Source organism: Oncorhynchus mykiss, chromosome Y (assembly GCF_013265735.2).
Source record: "Oncorhynchus mykiss isolate Arlee chromosome Y, USDA_OmykA_1.1, whole genome shotgun sequence".
Lineage (NCBI taxonomy): Eukaryota > Metazoa > Chordata > Actinopteri > Salmoniformes > Salmonidae > Oncorhynchus > Oncorhynchus mykiss.
In genome coordinates, this window is record NC_048593.1 from 41,919,859 (window position 1) to 41,942,012 (window position 22,154).

General features: G+C 46.2%; 1 protein-coding gene across 3 annotated transcripts in view; it reads right to left on the reverse strand.

The window, feature by feature from the left end:
* trim3b (tripartite motif containing 3b) overlaps positions 1-22,154 on the reverse strand; it is a 141,450-nt gene that overhangs the window by 25,110 nt on the left and 94,186 nt on the right. For 2 of the 3 annotated variants that reach the window (XM_036967651.1, XM_036967652.1), the window contains 9 exons: positions 17,684-17,864; positions 13,215-13,316; positions 11,133-11,231; positions 7,580-8,114; positions 7,285-7,388; positions 6,414-6,581; positions 5,638-5,806; positions 4,759-4,800; positions 3,354-3,424 (listed from right to left, as the gene is read on the reverse strand). In XM_036967651.1, the coding sequence (XP_036823546.1) occupies positions 3,354-3,424; positions 4,759-4,800; positions 5,638-5,806; positions 6,414-6,581; positions 7,285-7,388; positions 7,580-8,114; positions 11,133-11,231; positions 13,215-13,316; positions 17,684-17,864 (1,471 nt within the window). The remainder of the gene's footprint in view (positions 1-3,353; positions 3,425-4,758; positions 4,801-5,637; positions 5,807-6,413; positions 6,582-7,284; positions 7,389-7,579; positions 8,115-11,132; positions 11,232-13,214; positions 13,317-17,683; positions 17,865-22,154) is intronic. The other variant, XM_036967653.1, reaches the window with a different exon arrangement.

The following is a 22,154-nucleotide window of genomic DNA, read 5'->3' on the forward strand; positions in this document are numbered from 1 at the left end:
TGATGACATGCTTCTGCTGTGTTAAAACATATAGGCCTACCTGATGACAGGCTTCTGCTATGTTAAAACATATAGGCCTACCTGATGATATCCTTCTGCTGTGTTAAAACATATAGGCCTACCTGATGACAGGCTTCTGCTGTGTTAAAACATATAGGCCTACCTGATGACATGCTTCTGCTGTGTTAAAACATATAGGCCTACCTGATGACAGGCTTCTGCTGTGTTAAAACATATAGGCCTACCTGATGACAGGCTTCTGCTGTGTTAAAACATATAGGCCTACCTGATGACATGCTTCTGCTGTGTTAAAACATATAGGCCTACCTGATGACAGGCTTCTGCTGTGTTAAAACATATAGGCCTACCTGATGACAGGCTTCTGCTGTGTTAAAACATATAGGCCTACCTGATGACAGGCTTCTGCTGTGTTAAAACATATAGCCTACCTGATGACAGGCTTCTGCTGTGTTAAAACATATAGGCCTACCTGATGACATCCTTCTGCTGTGTTAAAACATATAGGCCTACCTGATGACAGGCTTCTGCTGTGTTAAAACATATAGGCCTACCTGATGACAGGCTTCTGCTGTGTTAAAACATATAGGCCTACCTGATGACATCCTTCTGCTGTGTTAAAACATATAGGCCTACCTGATGACAGGCTTCTGCTATGTTAAAACATATAGGCCTACCTGATGATATCCTTCTGCTGTGTTAAAACATATAGGCCTACCTGATGACAGGCATCTGCTGTGTTAAAACATATAGGCCTACCTGATGACATGCTTCTGCTGTGTTAAAACATATAGACCTACCTGATGAATGCTTCTGCTGTGTTAAAACATATAGACCTACCTGATGATATCCTTCTGCTGTGTTAAAACATATAGACCTACCTGATGATATCCTTCTGCTGTGTTAAAACATATAGACCTACCTGATGACATCCTTCTGCTGTGTTAAAACATATAGACCTACCTGATGATATCCTTCTGCTGTGTTAAAACATATAGACCTACCTGATGATATCCTTCTGCTGTGTTAAAACATATAGACCTACCTGATGACATGCTTCTGCTGTGTTAAAACATATAGACCTACCTGATGATATCCTTCTGCTGTGTTAAAACATATAGACCTACCTGATGACAGGCTTCTGCTGTGTTATAACATATAGGCCTACCTGATGACATGCTTCTGCTGTGTTAAAACATATAGACCTACCTGATGATATCCTTCTGCTGTGTTAAAACATATAGGCCTACCTGATGATCTTCTGCTGTGTTAAAACATATAGACCTACCTGATGACAGGCTTCTGCTGTGTTAAAACATATAGGCCTACCTGATGACAGGCTTCTGCTGTGTTATAACATATAGGCCTACCTGATGACATGCTTCTGCTGTGTTAAAACATATAGACCTACCTGATGACATGCTTCTGCTGTGTTAAAACATATAGGCCTACCTGATGATATCCTTCTGCTGTGTTAAAACATATAGACCTACCTGATGATATCCTTCTGCTGTGTTAAAACATGTAGGCCTACCTGATGATCTTCTGCTGTGTTAAAACATATAGGCCTACCTGATGACAGGCTTCTGCTGTGTTATAACATATAGACCTACCTGATGACATGCTTCTGCTGTGTTAAAACATATAGGCCTACCTGATGATCTTCTGCTGTGTTATAACATATAGACCTACCTGATGACAGGCTTCTGCTGTGTTATAACATATAGGCCTACCTGATGACAGGCTTCTGCTGTGTTAAAACATATAGGCCTACCTGATGACATCCTTCTGCTGTGTTAAAACATATAGACCTACCTGATGACATCCTTCTGCTGTGTTATAACATATAGGCCTACCTGATGACAGGCTTCTGCTGTGTTAAAACATATAGACCTACCTGATGATATCCTTCTGCTGTGTTAAAACATATAGGCCTACCTGATGACAGGCTTCTGCTGTGTTAAAACATATAGGCCTACCTGATGACAGGCTTCTGCTGTGTTATAACATATAGGCCTACCTGATGACAGGCTTCTGCTGTGTTAAAACATATAGGCCTACCTGATGACAGGCTTCTGCTGTGTTATAACATATAGGCCTACCTGATGACATGCTTCTGCTGTGTTATAACATATAGGCCTACCTGATGACAGGCTTCTGCTGTGTTAAAACATATAGGCCTACCTGATGACAGGCTTCTGCTGTTTTAAAACATATAGGCCTACCTGATGACAGGCTTCTGCTGTGTTAAAACATATAGACCTACCTGATGACAGGCTTCTGCTGTGTTAAAACAAATGTCTTAATTCATTGATGAGCAGATATTTCAGTGGTAACTGGTTCTGTGGCACTCAATTTCTACAGTTAAGACAACTCTACCACTGTTCTGTACTTAGACTGTTCTCTGTTTATAGCCTGTATTGGAATATAAAATGCCTCCGGTGCTCCAGCATGCGCTCGCATGGTCGTCATGCTCTGTTGTGGATTTTTAAAAAGATTCTACTTGTCTCCAGTCATGTAAAATGACGTAGAATTACATGAAATGCGTTTATGAAAGACTCCTTTTTTCTTTTTCTCAAAACCGCAAATAAGATGGTAGATTCATGCAGTGCTTTTATTATAATGGAGATATGTTTACCCCTACCCATGTCCAGAGTAGTCTGCAAATCCACAACCTTCTGGCTACTAGTCCAACGCTCTAACCACTAGGCTACCCTACCCATGTCCAGAGTAGTCTGCAAATCCACAACCTTCTGGCTACTAGTCCAACGCTCTAACCACTAGGCTACCCTACCCATGTCCAGAGTAGTCTGCAAATCCACAACCTTCTGGCTACTTTGTCATGTAATGCATATTTAAGGCTCTGGTCTAGGAGTGAGGGTAAGTCATAAGCATGTTCTCTACTATCCCCTTTATATTTCATTTCAGAGAGGTCTGATTTTCTCCAGGTTTGCCTCATTATAAATGATGGTCAGTCCCTAACAAATAACTATAAACTGTAGTTTACTGCTAACAAATAACTATAGTTTACTGTTAACAAATAACTATGAACCAGTAGCTAATTGCTAACAAATAACTATGAACCAGTAGCTAATTGCTAACAAAGGAGCTAAATGATAATACAGTCATGGACAATGTAATACTTTTAGCAAGAAATGGCAAATGCATGTGGGAAATAGAACACTCTTTTAATATAATGACAGATTAGACTGTGTACGCGTTGGAGTGAGTATAGATCCACTTCGTCACACAACTATATATTTTCAAATGAATAAAGCATTTAAAAAAAACTGTATTCCCTCTTTCCTTGATCACAGCATAAAGGCTTGACTTACCTTCACAGAATGATTGTGGAAATCTGTGACAATGATTTCATTCTTGTTGTTCACCGCAACAAAGTGTGGACCTGGGAGAGAGAGAGAGAGAGAGAGAGAGAGAGAAGGGGCAGAGAGAGAGAGAAGGGGCAGAGAGAGAGAGAGAGAGAAGGGGCAAAGAGAGAGAGAGAGAGAGAGAGAAGGGGCAGAGAGAGAGAGAGAAGGGGCAGAGAGAGAGAGAGAGAGAGAGAGAAGGGGCAGAGAGAGAGAGAGAGAGAGAGTGAGAGAGAGAGAGAGAGACAAAGAGACAGAAATAACGTGATACAAGTTAGCATGACTAATGTCCTCTAAAATACTGGTTTTATTTTTTATTTTTTATTTGTTTTGGTTTAATTTATTTGCACCAAAGAAAATAAGTGATAAACAAACAATCGAAAAAAAATAAATAAATACAAAACAGAAACAGTGTGACGGTAGGCATTTATATAAGCCACACCCACAAGAAAAGTACAAAAATAAAGGTTTGTTACAACAGATAACCGAACCTAATAATTATAAATGTACAAATGAACCAATCAGAGTGATGACATAAATTTGATCCAGAGATCGATAGAGCTCTCTAGATGGTTATAACTGGTTTTAGCATGGACTTTGCCATTGAGGGCTTCCACCATTTTAAAGTAGTCAACTGGGTGGGGATTCCTATGGGTTGGTAGCAATCAGCCAATTATCAGAAAGCATTGTAATCTTTAAATTGGGTTGCCTATGGTTGGTAAAGGGCTTGGGTTTCATATGGTTTGTAAATGGCTAAAAGCTATATTACTGCCATGTAGAGGCCACAATAGATGAATGACACAAGAGTTGGTTCAGGACTCTAACACTACAGGTGGTGGTAAATCACCAATATTAGCTTTACACTTTTTTTTCCCAGACACAAAAGAAGAAGACAATTGACTACTTTAAAATGGAGATGCCATAATGGCACAGATACAAAGATGAGATCTCTATCTATCTCTATGGTTCAATCACTCATTTTCATTGCTACCGATTTTAATTTAATTAATTATTCAGGTGTTTTGAAATGTCTAGGGATGTAATATTTAAGAGCAGACAATTCAAAAATGGGATAGTATCTAATCAATTTCATTAAATTCCAGCTCATTCATCTTATGCACACTCTACATTGCAGAACAATACATTAAACTCAGTTCGAATAACAATGATTGTAATGATCATGATATATTATATATTACGATGACATATGTATCAATCTTTTGTTACGTTTTACATATATCAGGCACAGAAGGATCTGGGAAGATTTCAGATACAATTTCCAGGGCACTCAACATCAGGGCAGGAGATGCAGGTTAGACAGAATGGTGCACTCTGGGTAAGGGGCGGGGCAGGGGCAACACTCGATACTTACTGAACACTGGGCCAGATCTATTTAAATGGGCACCACTTTTTTCTAAAAAACAGAAACAAAGGGAGAAAAAAAGAACAAGAAACAAACAAACGAAAAGGTAGAGTCAGAGATGAAAGACAAAACAAGTAGAAGAACAGAGAGGATCTGCAGGAAGAAATGGTTTCCAATGGCAACCAGGGTCCTGGCGGCCATCTTGGCTCCTGCAGGTGTGTCAGATCAGGTCTGAACATGGGTCGTGTTCGGGAGGAACATTTCACAACGATCAGATACTACTGGGTTGTGTAGAACAGTATGCACCAAGCGTCTCAAAAGTAGGAGTGCTGATCTAGGATCAGTTGAGCCTTTTTACGTCCAGATCAATGAGATTTCATGGACAGGGAGGACCTGGGCCCATCTCCACAAAGCGTCTCAATGTAGGAGTGCTGATCTAGGATCAGTTTACACTTTTTACATCCAGATCAATGAGATTTTATGGACAGGGAGGACCTGGGCCCATATCCACAAAGCATCTCAATGTAGGAGTGCTGATCTAGGATCAGTTTACACTTTTTACGTCCAGATCAATGAGATTTCATGGACAGGGAGGACCTGGGCCCATATCCACAAAGCATCTCAATGTAGGAGTGCTGATCTAGGATCAGTTTACACTTTTTACGTCCAGATCAATGAGATTTTATGGACAGGGAGGACCTGGGCCCATATCCACAAAGCGTCTCAATGTAGGAGTGCTGATCTAGGATCAGGTACCAATCTGTCCGTCTTCTTCATTATGATCTAAAAGGCAACACTGATCCTAGATCAACAAGAATAGGAAATAGTGTCACGTTGCTATCGGGAACGTTTCACACCGCTGAACATTCTAGGCTCCACCCCCTTTACCTGCAAACTGTCTCTCGGACGTCCCCCTGGCGCCAAACTTGGTGACCAGCTTCCCGTTAGACTGGAAGATGAAGACGCAGCACGCCTTGTTGTCCACGGCGATGATGTGTCCGTTCCTGTCCACTGCCACGCCCTTAGGGCCCAACAGACGCCCCGCCCCGATCTTATTCTGAGTGGGAGAAGGAGGAGGTGATTCAACATGTCGAATTGTCAGGAAATCAACAGCAAATTACAGCCAATGTTTTTTGTGGTTAGAGTCAATAGAACGGCTGTCATTCATTTAAATGTATTACCCAGAATCCTTAGTGAATTAACAAAGCGGCCACCAAGCCTCTGTTTTGGTACGTAGCTGAGGGACGGGTCTGGAATAATGTGACCACTGTCAAATTCATAGACGGAGCTATGGATGCAAGGACTGATCATCCCTGATATCAACATGATAGTTTTAACCAATCCTTTGAGGCTATTTGTTGTTTGTTTACAAGGACTGATCATCCATGATATCAACATGATAGTTTTAACCAATCCTTTGTTGTTTGTTTACATTTACTTTGTTCGCAAACAATGGAGTAAAACAAGCTTTTATTTTGGGGTTCTGATGGGAAATGACAGTTGAACTAAACTCCTGAGGCATTTCTACATTATATACTTCTAGAATCAATGGCTATATATCAATAATTTGTATGTACAAAAAATATATATGTAGCAACTAACAATTCTAGCTTTAAAATTAGAGAGGGAATCTCATGACCTCTGATGACCTCGTGACCTCTGACCTTGAACTTCCCATCGGAGGAGAAGATGCTGACCCATCTGTTGTCGTAGTCGGCCACGATGATGTCACCGTTCATATCCACGGTAACGCCCGTGGGTCTCTGCAGTTGCCCCGGCGACCGACCTCTGACCCCAAACCTCATTTTGAATTGCCCGTCATTGGAGAACACCTGACGACAGGGTGGGGCACAGGGTGGGACACAGAAGTGAGACTTAAATATCAAAACGAGTGTTTTAGAGTAAAGTTTCGTTATAGGTCTAGCTGGTCTACCTCTTAGAATGCCCTAGGTCGTCTTATACCACTACCACATTACCTTTCCCTCTCCTGTGTTCAATGGATGGTCTCCTACCTGTTTACACTGGTTGATACCATCTAGTCTCCTACCTGTTTACACTGGTTGATACCATCTAGTCTCCTACCTGTTTACACTGGTTGATACCATCTAGTCTCCTACCTGTTTACTCTGGTTGATACCATCTAGTCTCCTACCTGTTTACACTGGCTATACCATCTAGTCTCCTACCTGTTTACACTGGTTGATACCATCTAGTCTCCTACCTGTTTACACTGGTTGATACCATCTAGTCTCCTACCTGTTTACACTGGTTGATACCATCTAGTCTCCTACCTGTTTACACTGGTTGATACTATCTAGTCTCCTACCTGTTTACACTGGTTGATACCATCTAGTCTCCTACCTGTTTACTCTGGTTGATACCATCTAGTCTCCTACCTGTTTACACTGGCTATACCATCTAGTCTCCTACCTGTTTACTCTGGTTGATACCATCTAGTCTCCTACCTGTTTACACTGGTTGATACCATCTAGTCTCCTACCTGTTTACACTGGTTGATACCATCTAGTTTCCTACCTGTATACACTGGTTGTTACTGTCTGCTACCACCACTCTGCCATTGCTGGAGGCTGAGATCCCCTGCAGGTTGGTGAACTCGCCCTTCTCTCTCCCTCGCGTACCTAGACCACAGGTAAACACACACACACACGTGTGAAATAAGACCTCCTTCTTTCTTGGCTGTGTTTCTGTCTCACAGACAGCTCTCAAGTTACGCAACAATAACAACAACAACCACATCAACGAAACACAGGAAGCAACAATCGGATGACTATGTGTTGGTTGTGGTTGTGTTAGGATGTGGTTGTCTTACCGACTCTGTGGATGAGTTCATCCTCGATGGGGTTCTCCTTCTTTTTGATGCTGAACATGCTGGAGGGTCTCCTCACAGCCTTCTGTCTGACATGACCCGCTGTCCCGCCAGGACTCTTCAGCCTCCTCTTCACGTCATCCGGAGACGGCAGCGCATCCGAGGGCTTGACCGCCTGCAGCCGGAAGGGACTGCCCCGTAGCGGCTGGCCGTAGAGGGACAGAGCGAAGGAGAACTCCCCCTCGGACCGAAGTGTGTATCCCACCTCGTACGTCCCGTTCTTATTGTCCGTCACCTCCGGTTCCGTGACGATGCGGCTTCCGTCGGCAACCGGCGTGACAGTGGCCCTCAGCGCCGCGTTCCCTGTCCGCACCAGCTCGCCGTCCTTGTCTTTGGTCGTCACGGTGACGCTGACATGTTGTCCGGTTGCTGCGTGGCGTAGTCCTTCTCCCGTGGCGACGGAGGTGTGGCCTACAGCTGCCGTAGTAATGAGGACGCCCAGGTTCTGGAGGGAGCGACGGAGGCCCTCTGTCTCTACCTGGGGGGGTAGGTTAATTAACCACACACTCCCTATTTATGCTGACCTCATTTCCTGTCCCTGGCTGCAAAAGCTGGTTTGCGGACTGTATAATTTATTCCATGAACCCTGAACCGTACCTGGCCTTAACCATACACATTTTAGTTCAACAAAATGTTTTAGTAACATCCTGGTTGGAGGATCTTATAAAACACGGCTCAAAACAGAAATAAGACAAATATACCGTGGCCCAAAGTGTGGGACTTGTATCCTGTCTGTACTACCTGTCGGTCCAGGTGTGTATCCTGTCTGTACTACCTGACGGTCCAGGTGTGTATCCTGTCTGTACTACCTGTCGGTCCAGGTGTGTATCCTGTCTGTACTATCTGACAGTCCAGGTGTGTATCCTGTCTGTACTACCTGTCGTTCCAGATGTGTATCCTGTCTGTACTACCTGTCGGTCCAGGTGTGTATCCTGTCTGTACTACCTGACGGTCCAGGTGTGTATCCTGTCTGTACTACCTGTCGGTCCAGATGTGTATCCTGTCTGTACTACCTGTCGGTCCAGGTGTGTATCCTGTCTGTACTACCTGACGGTCCAGGTGTGTATCCTGTCTGTACTCTACCTGTCGGTCCAGGTGTGTATCCTGTCTGTACTACCTGTCGGTTCAGGTGTGTATCCTGTCAGTACTACCTGTCGTTCCAGGTGTGTATCCTGTCTGTACAACCTGTCAGTCCAGGTGTGTATCCTGTCTGTACTACCTGTCGGTCCAGGTGTGTATCCTGTCTGTACTACCTGTCAGTCCAGGTGTGTATCCTGTCTGTACTACCTGTCGGTCCAGGTGTGTATCCTGTCTGTACTCAACCTGTCGGTCCAGGTGTGTATCCTGTCTGTACTACCTGACGGTCCAGGTGTGTATCTTGTCTGTACTACCTGTCGGTCCAGGTGTGTATCCTGTCTATACTACCTGACGGTCCAGGTGTGTATCCTGTCTGTACTACCTGACGGTCCAGGTGTGTATCCTGTCTGTACTACCTGTCGGTCCAGGTGTGTATCCTATCTGTACTACCTGTCAGTCCAGGTGTGTATCCTGTCTCTACTACCTGTCGGTCCAGGTGTGTATCCTGTCTGTACTACCTGTCAGTCCAGGTGTGTATCCTGTCTGTACTACCTGTCGGTCCAGGTGTGTATCCTGTCTGTACTACCTGTCGGTCCAGGTGTGTATCCTGTCTGTACTACCTGTCGGTCCAGGTGTGTATCCTGTCTGTACTACCTGTCGGTCCAGGTGTGTATCCTGTCTGTACTACCTGTCGGTCCAGGTGTGTACCCTGTCTCTACTACCTGACGGTCCAGGTGTGTATCCTGTCTCTACTACCTGTCGGTCCAGGTGTGTATCCTGTCTGCACTACCTGTCGGTCCAGGTGTGTATCCTGTCTGTACTACCTGACGGTCCTGGTGTATCCTGTCTGTACTACCTGACGGTCCAGGTGTGTATCCTGTCTGTACTACCTGTTGGTCCAGGTGTGTATCCTGTCTGTACTACCTGACGGTCCAGGTGTGTATCCTGTCTGTACTACCTGTCGGTCCAGGTGTGTATCCTGTCTGTACTACCTGTCGGTCCAGGTGTGTATCCTGTCTGTACTACCTGTCGTTCCAGGTGTGTATCCTGTCTGTACTCTACCTGTCGGTCCAGGTCTGTATCCTGTCTGTACTACCTGTCGGTCCAGGTGTGTATCCTGTCTGTACTACCTGTCGGTCCAGGTGTGTATCCTGTCTGTACTACCTGTCGGTCCAGGTGTGTATCCTGTCTCTACTACCTGTCGGTCCAGGTGTGTATCCTGTCTGCACTACCTGTCGGTCCAGGTGTGTATCCTGTCTGTACTACCTGACGATCCTGGTGTATCCTGTCTGTACTACCTGACGGTCCAGGTGTGTATCCTGTCTGTACTACCTGTTGGTCCAGGTGTGTATCCTGTCTGTACTACCTGACGGTCCAGGTGTGTATCCTGTCTATACTACCTGTCGGTCCAGGTGTGTATCCTGTCTGTACTACCTGTCGGTCCAGGTGTGTATCCTGTCTGTACTCTACCTGTCGGTCCAGGTGTGTATCCTGTCTGTACTACCTGTCGGTCCAGGTGTGTATACTGTCTGTACTACCTGTCGGTCCAGGTGTGTATCCTGTCTGTACTACCTGTCGGTCCAGGTGTGTATCCGGTCTGTACTACCTGTCGGTCCAGGTGTGTATCCTGTCTGTACTACCTGACGGTCCAGGTGTGTATCCTGTCTGTACTACCTGTCGGTCCAGGTGTGTATCCTGTCTGGACTCTACCTGTCGGTCCAGGTGTGTATCCTGTCTGTACTACCTGTCGGTCCAGGTGTGTATCCTGTCTGTACTACCTAACGGTCCAGGTGTGTATCCTGTCTGTACTACCTGACGGTCCAGGTGTGTATCCTGTCTGTACTACCTGTCGGTCCAGGTGTGTATCCTGTCTGTACTACCTAACGGTCCAGGTGTGTATCCTGTCTGTACTACCTGACGGTCCAGGTGTGTATCCTGTCTGTACTACCTGTCAGTCCAGGTGTGTATCCTGTCTGTACTACCTGACGGTCCAGGTGTGTATCCTGTCTGTACTACCTGTCGGTCCAGGTGTGTATCCTGTCTGTACTACCTGACGGTCCAGGTGTGTATCCTGTCGGTCCAGGTGTGTATCCTGTCTGTACTACCTGTCGGTCCAGGTGTGTATCCTGTCTGTACTACCTGTCGGTCCAGGTGTGTATCCTGTCTGTACAGGTGTGTATCCTGTCTGTACTCCCTGTCGGTACCTGTCGGTCCAGGTGTGTATCCTGTCTACTACCTGTCGGTTCCTGTCGGTCCAGGTGTGTATCCTGTCTACTACCTGTCGGTTCCTGTCGGTCCAGGTGTGTATCCTGTACGTACTACCTGTCGCTACCTGTCGGTCCAGGTGTGTACCCTGTCGGTCCAGGTGTGTATCCTGTCTACTACCTGTCGGTCCAGATGTGTATCCTGTACGTCCTACCTGACAGTCCAGATGTGCGTTCTGGTGAGGCCGTTCAGGGAAGTCATGACGGGCCATGGCAGAAACCCGCTCACTCATCTGTTTCTGCACCATCAGTACCTAACAACACAACAACAGGCAAATAATGCTGCATTCATAACCAAATTGGTAGGGAATCACCAGTTTTGAAGTGGTAAATGTGAGTTGGGTGCGTTCACGTTTTGATCTGGTTCTTATGGAGAGAGAAGACACATGTAAGGGGGCGGGGTGAAATTACCACCCAACATGGAGGTCATTGGAGGCTTGTGATTGGCTTGCTCTTTTTTGCCCATAAAAAAAGTACACAGTTCCGGTATCAAACAGAAGATGCATCAATAATTAGTATTTCCAACGGTCATGAACAATAACTGCTGAAGATGCCCGTCGTGCTCGCGGTATTTTTTTTGTTTGTTGACAAATGATGTCATAGAGGTGTAAGAGGGGGAAACTCGGAGCTCAGGGACGACAGACGAGTTAACCGCTAAGTAATTACCAGTTGGAGAGGCGTTCAAGTGGATTTTTTTCCCCCAAGTTGTATGTTGGTACTTATGAAATTACACGATGTTGTGAACGCGTCTCAATTGCGATCCTGCACACTAAGAAAATAGGGTTCCTCAAGGGTTCTTTGGGAAGGGTGACGATGGGAACAATGTGGACCAATATAGAACCATCACCCAGCGGTCTAAAGCACTGCATCTCAGTGCAAGAGGCGTCACTACAGTTCCTGGTTCGAATCCAGGCTGTGTCACATCCGGCTGTGATTGGGAGTCCCATAGGGCGGCGTACAATTGGCCCAGCGTCATCCGGATTTCGCCAGGGTAGGCCGTCATTGAAAATAAGAATTTGTTCTTATCCGACTAGCCTAGTTAAATAAATGTTAAATAAAAAAAATATAAATACAAGTTATTAAAAGAACCCTCTGAGCTTTTCAATGGCTCTTCGCAGTTCACAAAATGGTTCTTTCCTCTCTTAGTGATAATTATAATGTAGTGGAGGCGGATCATTAGAATACGAGGGGGCGTGGTTTGTGTACATCTCTCTTAGTGATAATTATAATGTAGTGGAGGCGGATCATTAGAACACGAGGGGGCGTGGTTTGTGTACATCTCTCTTAGAGATAATTATAATGTAGTGGAGGCGGATCATTAGAACACGAGGGGGCGTGGTTTGTGTACATCTCTCTTAGTGATAATTAAAATGTAGTGGAGGCGGATCATTAGAACACGAGGGGGCGTGGTTGGTGTACATCTCTCTTAGTGATAATTAAAATGTAGTGGAGGCGGATCATTAGAACACGAGGGGGCGTGGTTTGTGTACATCTCTCTTAGTGATAATTAAAATGTAGTGGAGGCGGATCATTAGAATACGAGGGGGCGTGGTTTGTGTACATCTCTTAGTGATAATTAAAATGTAGTGGAGGCGGATCATTAGAACACGAGGGGGCGTGGTTTGTGTACATCTCTCTTAGTGATAATTATAATGTAGTGGAGGCGGATCATTAGAACACGAGGGGGCGTGGTTTGTGTACATCTCTTAGTGATAATTATAATGTAGTGGAGGCGGATCATTAGAACACGAGGGGGCGTGGTTTGTGTACATCTCTCTTAGTGATAATTAAAATGTAGTGGAGGTGGATTATTAGAACACGAGGGGGCGTGGTTTGTGTACATCTCTCTTAGTGATAATTATAATGTAGTGGAGGTGGATTATTAGAACACGAGGGGGCGTGGTTTGTGTACATCTCTCTTAGTGATAATTATAATGTAGTGGAGGTGGATTATTAGAACACGAGGGGGCGTGGTTTGTGTACATCTCTCTTAGTGATAATTATAATGTAGTGGAGGTGGATTATTAGAACACGAGGGGGCGTGGTTTGTGTACATCTCTCTTAGAGATAATTATAATGTAGTGGAGGTGGATTATTAGAACACGAGGGGGCGTGGTTTGTGTACATCTCTCTTAGTGATAATTACTTGAGCAATACATTTGTAATAACATGTATTATGATAGTTATTGCACTGTAAGAGCATAGTAATGGAGTTAATGGTTAACCAGTCCACTAACCTCTGTTGCACTGCCGTGGCTCAGGGCCTGTTCAGTAAAACTACAACTGCTCTGGATGTGGTCCTTCCCCTGGAGGAGAGAGGAGAGCTGGGCCTGGAGCACCTGGAGACAGGGAGGAGAGATGGTTAGAGACAGGGAGGAGAGACGATGGAGAGATGGTTAGAGACAGGGAGGAGAGACGATGGAGAGATGGTTAGAGACAGGGAGGAGAGACGATGGAGAGATGGTTAGAGACAGGGAGGAGAGACGATGGAGAGATGGTTAGAGACAGGGAGGAGAGAGGATGGTGAGATGGTTGGAGACAGGGAGGAGAGAGGATGGTGAGATGTTTAGAGACAGGGAGGAGAGAGGATGGTGAGATGGTTAGAGACAGGGAGGAGAGAGGATGGTGAGATGCTTAGAGGCAGGGAGGAGAGAGGATGGAGAGATGGTTAGAGACAGGGAGGAGAGAGGATGGAGAGATGGTTAGAGACAGGGAGGAGAGATGGTTAGAGACAGGGAGGAGAGAGGATGGAGAGATGGTTAGAGACAGGGAGGAGAGAGAATGGAGAGATGGTTAGAGACAGGGAGGAGAGATGGTTAGAGACAGGGAGGAGAGAGGATGGTGAGATGGTTAGAGACAGGGAGGAGAGAGGATGGTGAGATGGTTAGAGACAGGGAGGAGAGAGGATGGAGAGATGGTTAAAGACAGGGAGGAGAAAGGATGGAGAGATGGTTAGAGACAGGGAGGAGAGGATGGAGAGATGGTTAGAGACAGGGAGGAGAGATGGTTAGAGACAGGAGGGAGAGAGGATGGTGAGATGGTTAGAGACAGGGAGGAGAGAGGATGGTGAGATGGTTAGCGACAGGGAGGGGAGAGGATGGAGAGATGGTTAGAGACAGGGAGGAGAGATGGTTAGAGACAGGGAGGAGAGAGGATGGTGAGATGGTTAGAGACAGGGAGGAGAGAGGATGGTGAGATGGTTAGAGACAGGGAGGAGAGAGAATGGAGAGATGGTTAGAGACAGGGAGGAGAGATGGTTAGAGACAGGGAGGAGAGAGGATGGTGAGATGGTTAGAGCCAGGGAGGAGAGAGGATGGTGAGATGGTTAGAGACAGGGAGGATAGAGGATGGTGAGATGGTTAGAGAGAGGGAGGAGAGAGGATGGAGAGATGGTTAGAGACAGGGAGGAGAGACGATGGAGAGATGGTTAGAGACAGGGAGGAGAGATGGTTAGAGACAGGGAGGAGAGAGGATGGTGAGATGGTTAGAGACAGGGAGGAGAGAGGATGGTGAGATGGTTAGAGACAGGGAGGATAGAGGATGGTGAGATGGTTAGAGACAGGGAGGACAGAGGATGGAGAGATGGTTAGAGACAGGGAGGAGAGGATGGAGAGATGGTTAGAGACAGGGAGGAGAGGATGGAGAGATAGAGACAGGGAGGAGAGACGATGGAGAGATGGTTAGAGACAGGGAGGAGAGATGATGGAGAGATGGTTAGAGACAGGGAGGAGAGAGAATGGAGAGATGGTTAGAGACAGGGAGGAGAGGATGGAGAGATAGAGACAGGGAGGAAAGACGATGGAGAGATGGTTAGAGACCGGGAGGAGAGACAATGGAGAGATGGTTAGAGACCGTGAGGAAAGGATGGAGAGATAGAGACAGGGAGGAGAGACGATGGCGAGATGGTTAGAGACCGGGAGGAGAGGATGGAGAGATGGTTAGAGACAGGGAGGAGAGACGATGGAGAGATGGTTAGAGACAGGGAGGAGAGATGGTTAGAGACAGGGAGGAGAGATGGTTAGAGACAGGGAGGAGAGGATGGAGAGATGGTTAGAGACAGGGAGGAGAGGATGGAGAGATAGAGACAGGGAGGAGAGGATGGAGAGATGGTTAGAGACAGGGAGGAGAGAATGGAGAGATAGGTAGTGACGGGGAGGAGAGGATGGAGAGATAGAGATGGTTAGAGACAGGGAGGAGAGACAATGGAGAGATGGTTAGAGACCGGGAGGAGAGGATGGAGAGATGGTTAGAGACAGGGAGGAGAGGATGGAGAGATGGTTAGAGACAGGGAGGAGAGACAATGGAGAGATGGTTTGAGACAGGGAGGAGAGACAATGCAGAGATAGAGACAGGGAGGAGAGAGGATGGAGAGATGGTTAGAGACAGGGAGGAGAGACGATGGAGAGATGGTTAGAGACCGGGAGGAGAGACAATGGAGAGATGGTTATAGACAGGGAGGAGAGACAATGGAGAGATGGTTAGAGACAGGGAGGAGAGACAATGGAGAGATGGTTAGAGACAGGGAGGAGAGACGATGGAGAGATGGTTAGAGACCGGGAGGAGAGACAATGGAGAGATGGTTAGAGATAGGGAGGAGAGACAATGGAGAGATGGTTAGAGACAGGGAGGAGAGGATGGAGAGATGGTTAGAGACAGGGAGGAGAGGATGGAGAGATGGTTAGAGACCGTGAGGAGAGAGTGTAGAGATGCAGGGAGGAGAGGATGGAGAGATGGTTAGAGACCGTGAGGAGAGAGTGTAGAGACAGGGAGGAGAGGATGGAGAGATGGTTAGAGACCATGAGGAGAGAGTGTAGAGATGCAGGGAGGAGAGGATGGAGAGATGGTTAGAGATAGGGAGGAGAGACAATGGAGAGATGGTTAGAGACAGGGAGGAGAGGATGGAGAGATGGTTAGAGACAGGGAGGAGAGACAATGGAGAGATGGTTTGAGATAGGGAGGAGAGACAATGGAGAGATGGTTAGAGACAGGGAGGAGAGGATGGAGAGATGGTTAGAGACAGGGAGGAGAGACAATGGAGAGATGGTTTGAGATAGGGAGGAGAGACAATGGAGAGATGGTTAGAGATAGGGAGGAGAGACAATGGAGAGATGGTTAGAGACAGGGAGGAGAGGATGGAGAGATGGTTAGAGACAGGGAGGAGAGGATGGAGAGATGGTTAGAGACCGTGAGGAGAGAGTGTAGAGATGCAGGGAGGAGAGGATGGAGAGATGGTTAGAGACCGTGAGGAGAGAGTGTAGAGACAGGGAGGAGAGGATGGAGAGATGGTTAGAGACCGTGAGGAGAGAGTGTAGAGATGCAGGGAGGAGAGGATGGAGAGATGGTTAGAGATAGGGAGGAGAGACAATGGAGAGATGGTTAGAGACAGGGAGGAGAGGATGGAGAGATGGTTAGAGACAAGGAGGAGAGACAATGGAGAGATGGTTTGAGATAGGGAGGAGAGACAATGGAGAGATGGTTAGAGACAGGGAGGAGAGGATGGAGAGATGGTTAGAGACAGGGAGGAGAGACAATGGAGAGATGGTTTGAGATAGGGAGGAGAGACAATGGAGAGATGGTTAGAGATAGGGAGGAGAGACAATGGAGAGATGGTTAGAGACAGGGAGGAGAGGATGGAGAGATGGTTAGAGACAGGGAGGAGAGGATGGAGAGATGGTTAGAGACCGTGAGGAGAGAGTGTAGAGATGCAGGGAGGAGAGGATGGAAGTTTGCCTTACTGCTATCAGCCCATAGAAATGCATTAAATAACAGATGTATGCCTCCCGGGTGGCGCAATGGTCTAGGGCACTGCATCGCAGCGCTAGCTGTGCCACCAGAGACTCTGGGTTCGTGCCCAGACTCTGTTGCGACCGGGAGGTCCGTGGGGCGACGCACAATTGGCCTAGCGTCGTCCGGGTTAGGGAGGGTTTGGCCGGTAGGGATATCCTTGTCTCATCGCACACCAGCGACTCCTGTGGCGGGCCGGGCGCAGTGCACGCTAGCCAAGGTCGCCAGGTGCACGGTGTTTCCTCCAACACATTGGTGCGGCTGGCTTCCGGGTTGGATGCGCGCTGTGTTAAGAAGCAGTGTGGCTTGGTTGGGTTGTGTTTCGGAGGACACGTGGCTTTCGACCTTCGTCTCCCCAGCTCGTACGGGAGTTGTAGCGATGAGTCAAGATAGTAATTACTAACAATTGGATACCACGAAATTGGGGAGAAAAGGGGGTAAAAATATATATATTTAGAAAAGAAAAAAAAAAAAAAACAGATTTATACATGTAAACACAGATAGTCAAGCCCAAAAAACAATCTAAAGGAAGGGGTCTAGCTTTAATTAAGGGGTGTGTCTAGGGGTGTGTCTAGCTTTAAGGGGTGTGTCTAGCCTAAAAGAGGTGTGTCTGACCCATAGTGTGTGTGTCTGACCCGGAGAGGGTGTGTCTGTAGCCTAGAGGGTGTTTTGTCTAGCTTTAAGGGGTGTGTCTAGCCCACCGGGGGTGTGTCTGGCCCAGCGAAGGTGTGTCTGTAGCCTAAAGGGGGGGTGTCTGACCCATAGTGGGTGTGTCTGGGCCAGAGATGGTGTGCCTGTAGCCTAGAGGGTGTGTGTCTAGCCTAAAGGGGGTGTGTTTGACCCATTGAGGGTGTGTCTGGCCCAGAGAGGGTGTGTCTGTAGCCTAGAAGGTGTGTGTCTAGCTTTAAGGGGTGTGTCTGACCTTCTGCTTTGCACTGTATATGTTCTCCAGGTCATTGATGAGGGCTGTCTTCCTGAGCTGTAGCGCCCTCTCCAGCTCCTCGAAGGTACTACTGATCTCTGTCACCGCCTCGTTCTTCCTGTCTGTCAGCTGCTTGGAGATCTCCCCTACCAGCTCTATAGCTGCTGTTAGCTGGGGCAGTCTATAGGGAGGGGGAGAGGAGGGAGGAGGAGGAGGGTGGAGGAGAAAATAGAAAGGAGGGAGAGCAGAGGGAGGAGGAGGAGGAGAGAGGAGGGAGGGGAAGGAGGGTGGAGGAGAAAATAGAAAGGAGGGAGAGCAGAGGGAGGAGGAGGAGGAGAGAGAGGAGGGAGGTGGAGAACAAAGAAAGGGAGAGTGGAGGGAGGAGGTAAGAGGAGGGAGGAGAGGAGGGAGGAGGAGAGGGGAGAGAGGAGGAGAAAAGGAGGGGAGGAGGAGGAGAGGAGAAGGGAGAAAAGAGGGGGAGGAGGAGGAGGAGGAGGAGGAGAAGAGAGGTGAAGGAGAGAGGGAGAGGAGAGGAGAGAAGGAAAGATAGGAGGAGAGGAGAGAGATTGCAGTGCATTTCTGGAGAGAATCGAATGTTCCTTCCTCTGACATCCTCCAGCTTTGATAGGGAGGTGAGGAATGGAGGAAATGATGAAGCAAGAGTTTGATGGCTAGTAAAGACACAGCCCTCAACTGAGCATATAGCTATGTATGAGTATATACTGTAGGTACGTCTGATCATATCGGTACATCTGAGTATATAGGTACATCTGAGTATATAGTTTACAAGGTATATCTGCGTATATAGGTATATCTGAGCATATAAAGTAGGGAGAACAAGTATTTGATACACTGCCGATTTTGCAGGTTATCCTACTTACAAAGCATGTAGAGGTCTGTAATTTGTATCATAGGTACACTTCAACTGTGAGAGACGGAATCTAAAACAAAAATCCAGAAAATCACATGGTATGATTTTTAAATTAATAATTTGCATTTTATTGCATAAGATAAGTATTTGATCACCTACCAACCAGTAACAATTCCGGCTCTCACAGACCTGTTAGTTTTTCTTTAAGAAGCCCTCCTGTTCTCCACTCATTACCTGTATTAACTGCACCTGTTTGAACTCGTTACCTGTATAAAAGACACCTGTCCACACACGCAATCAAACAGACTCCAACCTCTCCACAATGGCCAAGACCAGAGAGCTGTGTAAGGACATCAGGGTTAAATTGTAGACCTGCACAAGGCTGGGATGGGCTACAGGACAATTGGCAAGCAGCTTGGTGAGAAGGCAACAACTGTTGGCGCAATTATTAGAAAATGGAAGAAGTTCAAGATGACGGTCAATCACCCTCGGTCTGGGGCTCCATGCAAGATCTCACCTCGTGGGGCATCAATGATCATGAGGAAGGTGAGGGATAAGCCCAGAATGACACGGCAGGACCTGGTCAATGACCTGAAGAGAGCTGGGACCACAGTCTCAAAGAAAACCATTAGTAACACACTACGCCGTCATGGATTAAAATCCTGCAGCGCACACAAGGTCCCCCTGCTCAAGCCAGCACATGTCCAGGCCCGTCTGAAGTTTGCCAATGAACATCTGAATGATCCAGAGGAGGAATGGGAGAAGGTCATGTGGTCTGATGAGACAAAAATAGAGCTTTTTGGTCTAAACTCCACTCGCCGTGTTTGGAGGAAGAAGAAGGATGAGTACATCTGCCGAGTACAACCCCAAGAACACCATTCCAACTGTAAAGCATGGAGGTGGAGAAACATCATTCTTTGGGGATGTTTTTCTGCAAAGGGGACAGGACAACTGCACCGTATTGAGGGGAGGATGGATGGGGCCATGTATCGCGAGATCTTGGCCAACAACCTCCTTCCCTCATTAAGAGCATTGAAGATGGGTCGTGGCTGGGTCTTCCAGCATGACAATGACCCGAAACACACAGCCAGGGCAACTAAGGAGTGGCTCCGTAAGAAGCACCTCAAGGTCCTGGAGTGGCCTAGCCAGTCTCCAGACCTGAACCCAATAGAAAATCTTTGGAGGGAGCTGAAAGTCCGTATTGCCCAGCGACAGCCCCGAAACCTGAAGGATCTGGAGAAGGTCTGTATGGAGGAGTGGGCCAAAATCCCTGCTGCAGTGTGTGTAAACCTGGTCATGAACTACAGGAAACATATGATCTCTGTAATTGCAAACAAAGGTTTCTGTACCAAATATTAAGTTCTGCTTTTCTGATGTATCAAATACTTATGTCATGCAATAAAATGCAAATGAATTACTTAAAAATCATACAATGTGATTTTCTGGATTTTGTTTTAGATTCCGTCTCTCACAGTTGAAGACCTATAAACTCAGATATACCTATAAACTATATATTCAGATATACCTACAGTGGGGAGAACAAGTATTTATACATAGTATATATACACTGCCGATTTTGCAGGTTTTGCTACTCACAAAGCATGTAGAGGTCTGTACATTTTATCATAGGTACAGGTATATCTAAGTATGTAGATATATCTGAGTATATAGTTTATAGGGATATCTGCGTATATAGGTATATCTGAGTATATACAGTGCCTTGCGAAAGTATTCGGCCCCCTTGAACTTTGCGACCTTTTGCCACATTTCAGGCTTCAAACATAAAGATATAAAACTGTATTTTTTTGTGCAGCCAAGAGGCCCATGATCACTGGATGAACTGCAGAGATCTACAGCTGAGGTGGGAAACTCTGTCCATAGGACAACAATCAGTCGTATATTGCACAAATCTGGCCTTTATGGAAGAGTGGCAAGAAGAAAGCAATTTCTTAAAGATATCCATACAAAGTGTTGTTTAAAGTTTGCCACAAGCCACCTGGGAGACACACCAAACATGTGGAAGAAGATGCTCTGGTCAGATGAAACCAAAATTGAACTTTTTGGCAAAAATGCAAAACGTTATGTTTGGCGTAAAAGCAACACAGCTGAACACACCATCCCCACTGTCAAACATGGTGGTGGCAGCATCATGGTTTGGGCCTGCTTTTCTTCAGCAGGGACAGGGAAGATGGTTAAAATTGATGGGAAGATGGATGGAGCCAAATACAGGACCATTCTGGAAGAAAACCTGATGGAGTCTGCAAAAGACCTGAGACTGGGACGGAGATTTGTCTTCCAACAAGACAATGATCCAAAACATAAAGCAACATCTACAATGGAATGGTTCAAAAATAAACATATCCAGGTGTTAGAATGGCCAAGTCAAAGTCCAGACCTGAATCCAATCGAGAATCTGTGGAAAGAACTGAAAACTGCTGTTCACAAATGCTCTCCATCCAACCTCACTGAGTTCGAGCTGTTTTGCAAGGAGGAATGGGAAAAAAGTTCAGTCTCTCGATGTGCAAAACTGATAGAGACTTACCCCAAGCGACTTACAGATGTAATCGCAGCAAAAGGTGGCGCTACAAAGTATTAACTTAAGGGGGCTGAATAATTTTGCACGCCCAATTTTTCAGTTTTTGATTTGTTAAAAAAGTTTGAAATATCCAATAAATGTCGTTCCACTTCATGATTGTGTCCCACTTGTTGTTGATTCTTCACAAAAAAATACAGTTTTATATCTTTATGTTTGAAGCCTGAAATGTGGCAAAAGGTCGCAAAGTTCAAGGGGGCCGAATACTTTCGCAAGGCACTGTATATACGGTAAGATAATGAATCTGAGAATTGTTTTTTAAAGTTCCGAAACCTCCTTGGTTTGAATGGTGTCAGCAATTTTTATCTTGTATTATTTTCAACTTAACCACATGAATTGGGGTATTTAGAGTACTATGTACAGTGAGGGAAAAAAGTATTTGATCCCCTGCTGATTTTGTACGTTTGCCCACTGACAAAGAAATGATCAGTCTATAATTTTAATGGTAGGTTTATTTGAACAGTGAGAGACAGAATAACAACAACAAAATCCATAAAAACGCATGTCAAAAATGTTATAAATTGATTTGCATTTTAATGAGGGAAATAAGCATTTGAAAGATTTTTGGCTTCCAGGTGTCTTTTATACAGGTAACGAGCTGAGATTAGGAGCACACGCTTAAAGGGAGTGCTCCTAATCTCAGTTTGTTACCTGTATACAAGACACCTGTCCACAGAAGCAATCAATCCATCCGATTCCAAACTCTCCACCATGGCCAAGACCAAAGAGCTCTCCAAGGATGTCAGGGACAAGATTGTAGACCTACACAAGGCTGGAATGGGCTACAAGACCATCGCCAAGCAGCTTGGTGAGAAGGTGACAACAGGTGGTGCGATTATTTGCAAATGGAAGAAACACAAAAGAACTGTCGTTCTCCCTCGGCCTGGGGCTCCATGCAAGATCTCACCTCGTGGAGTTGCAAGGATCATGAGAACGGTGAGGAATCAGCCCAGAACTACACGGGAGGATCTTGTCAATGATCTCAAGGCAGCTGGGACCATAGTCAC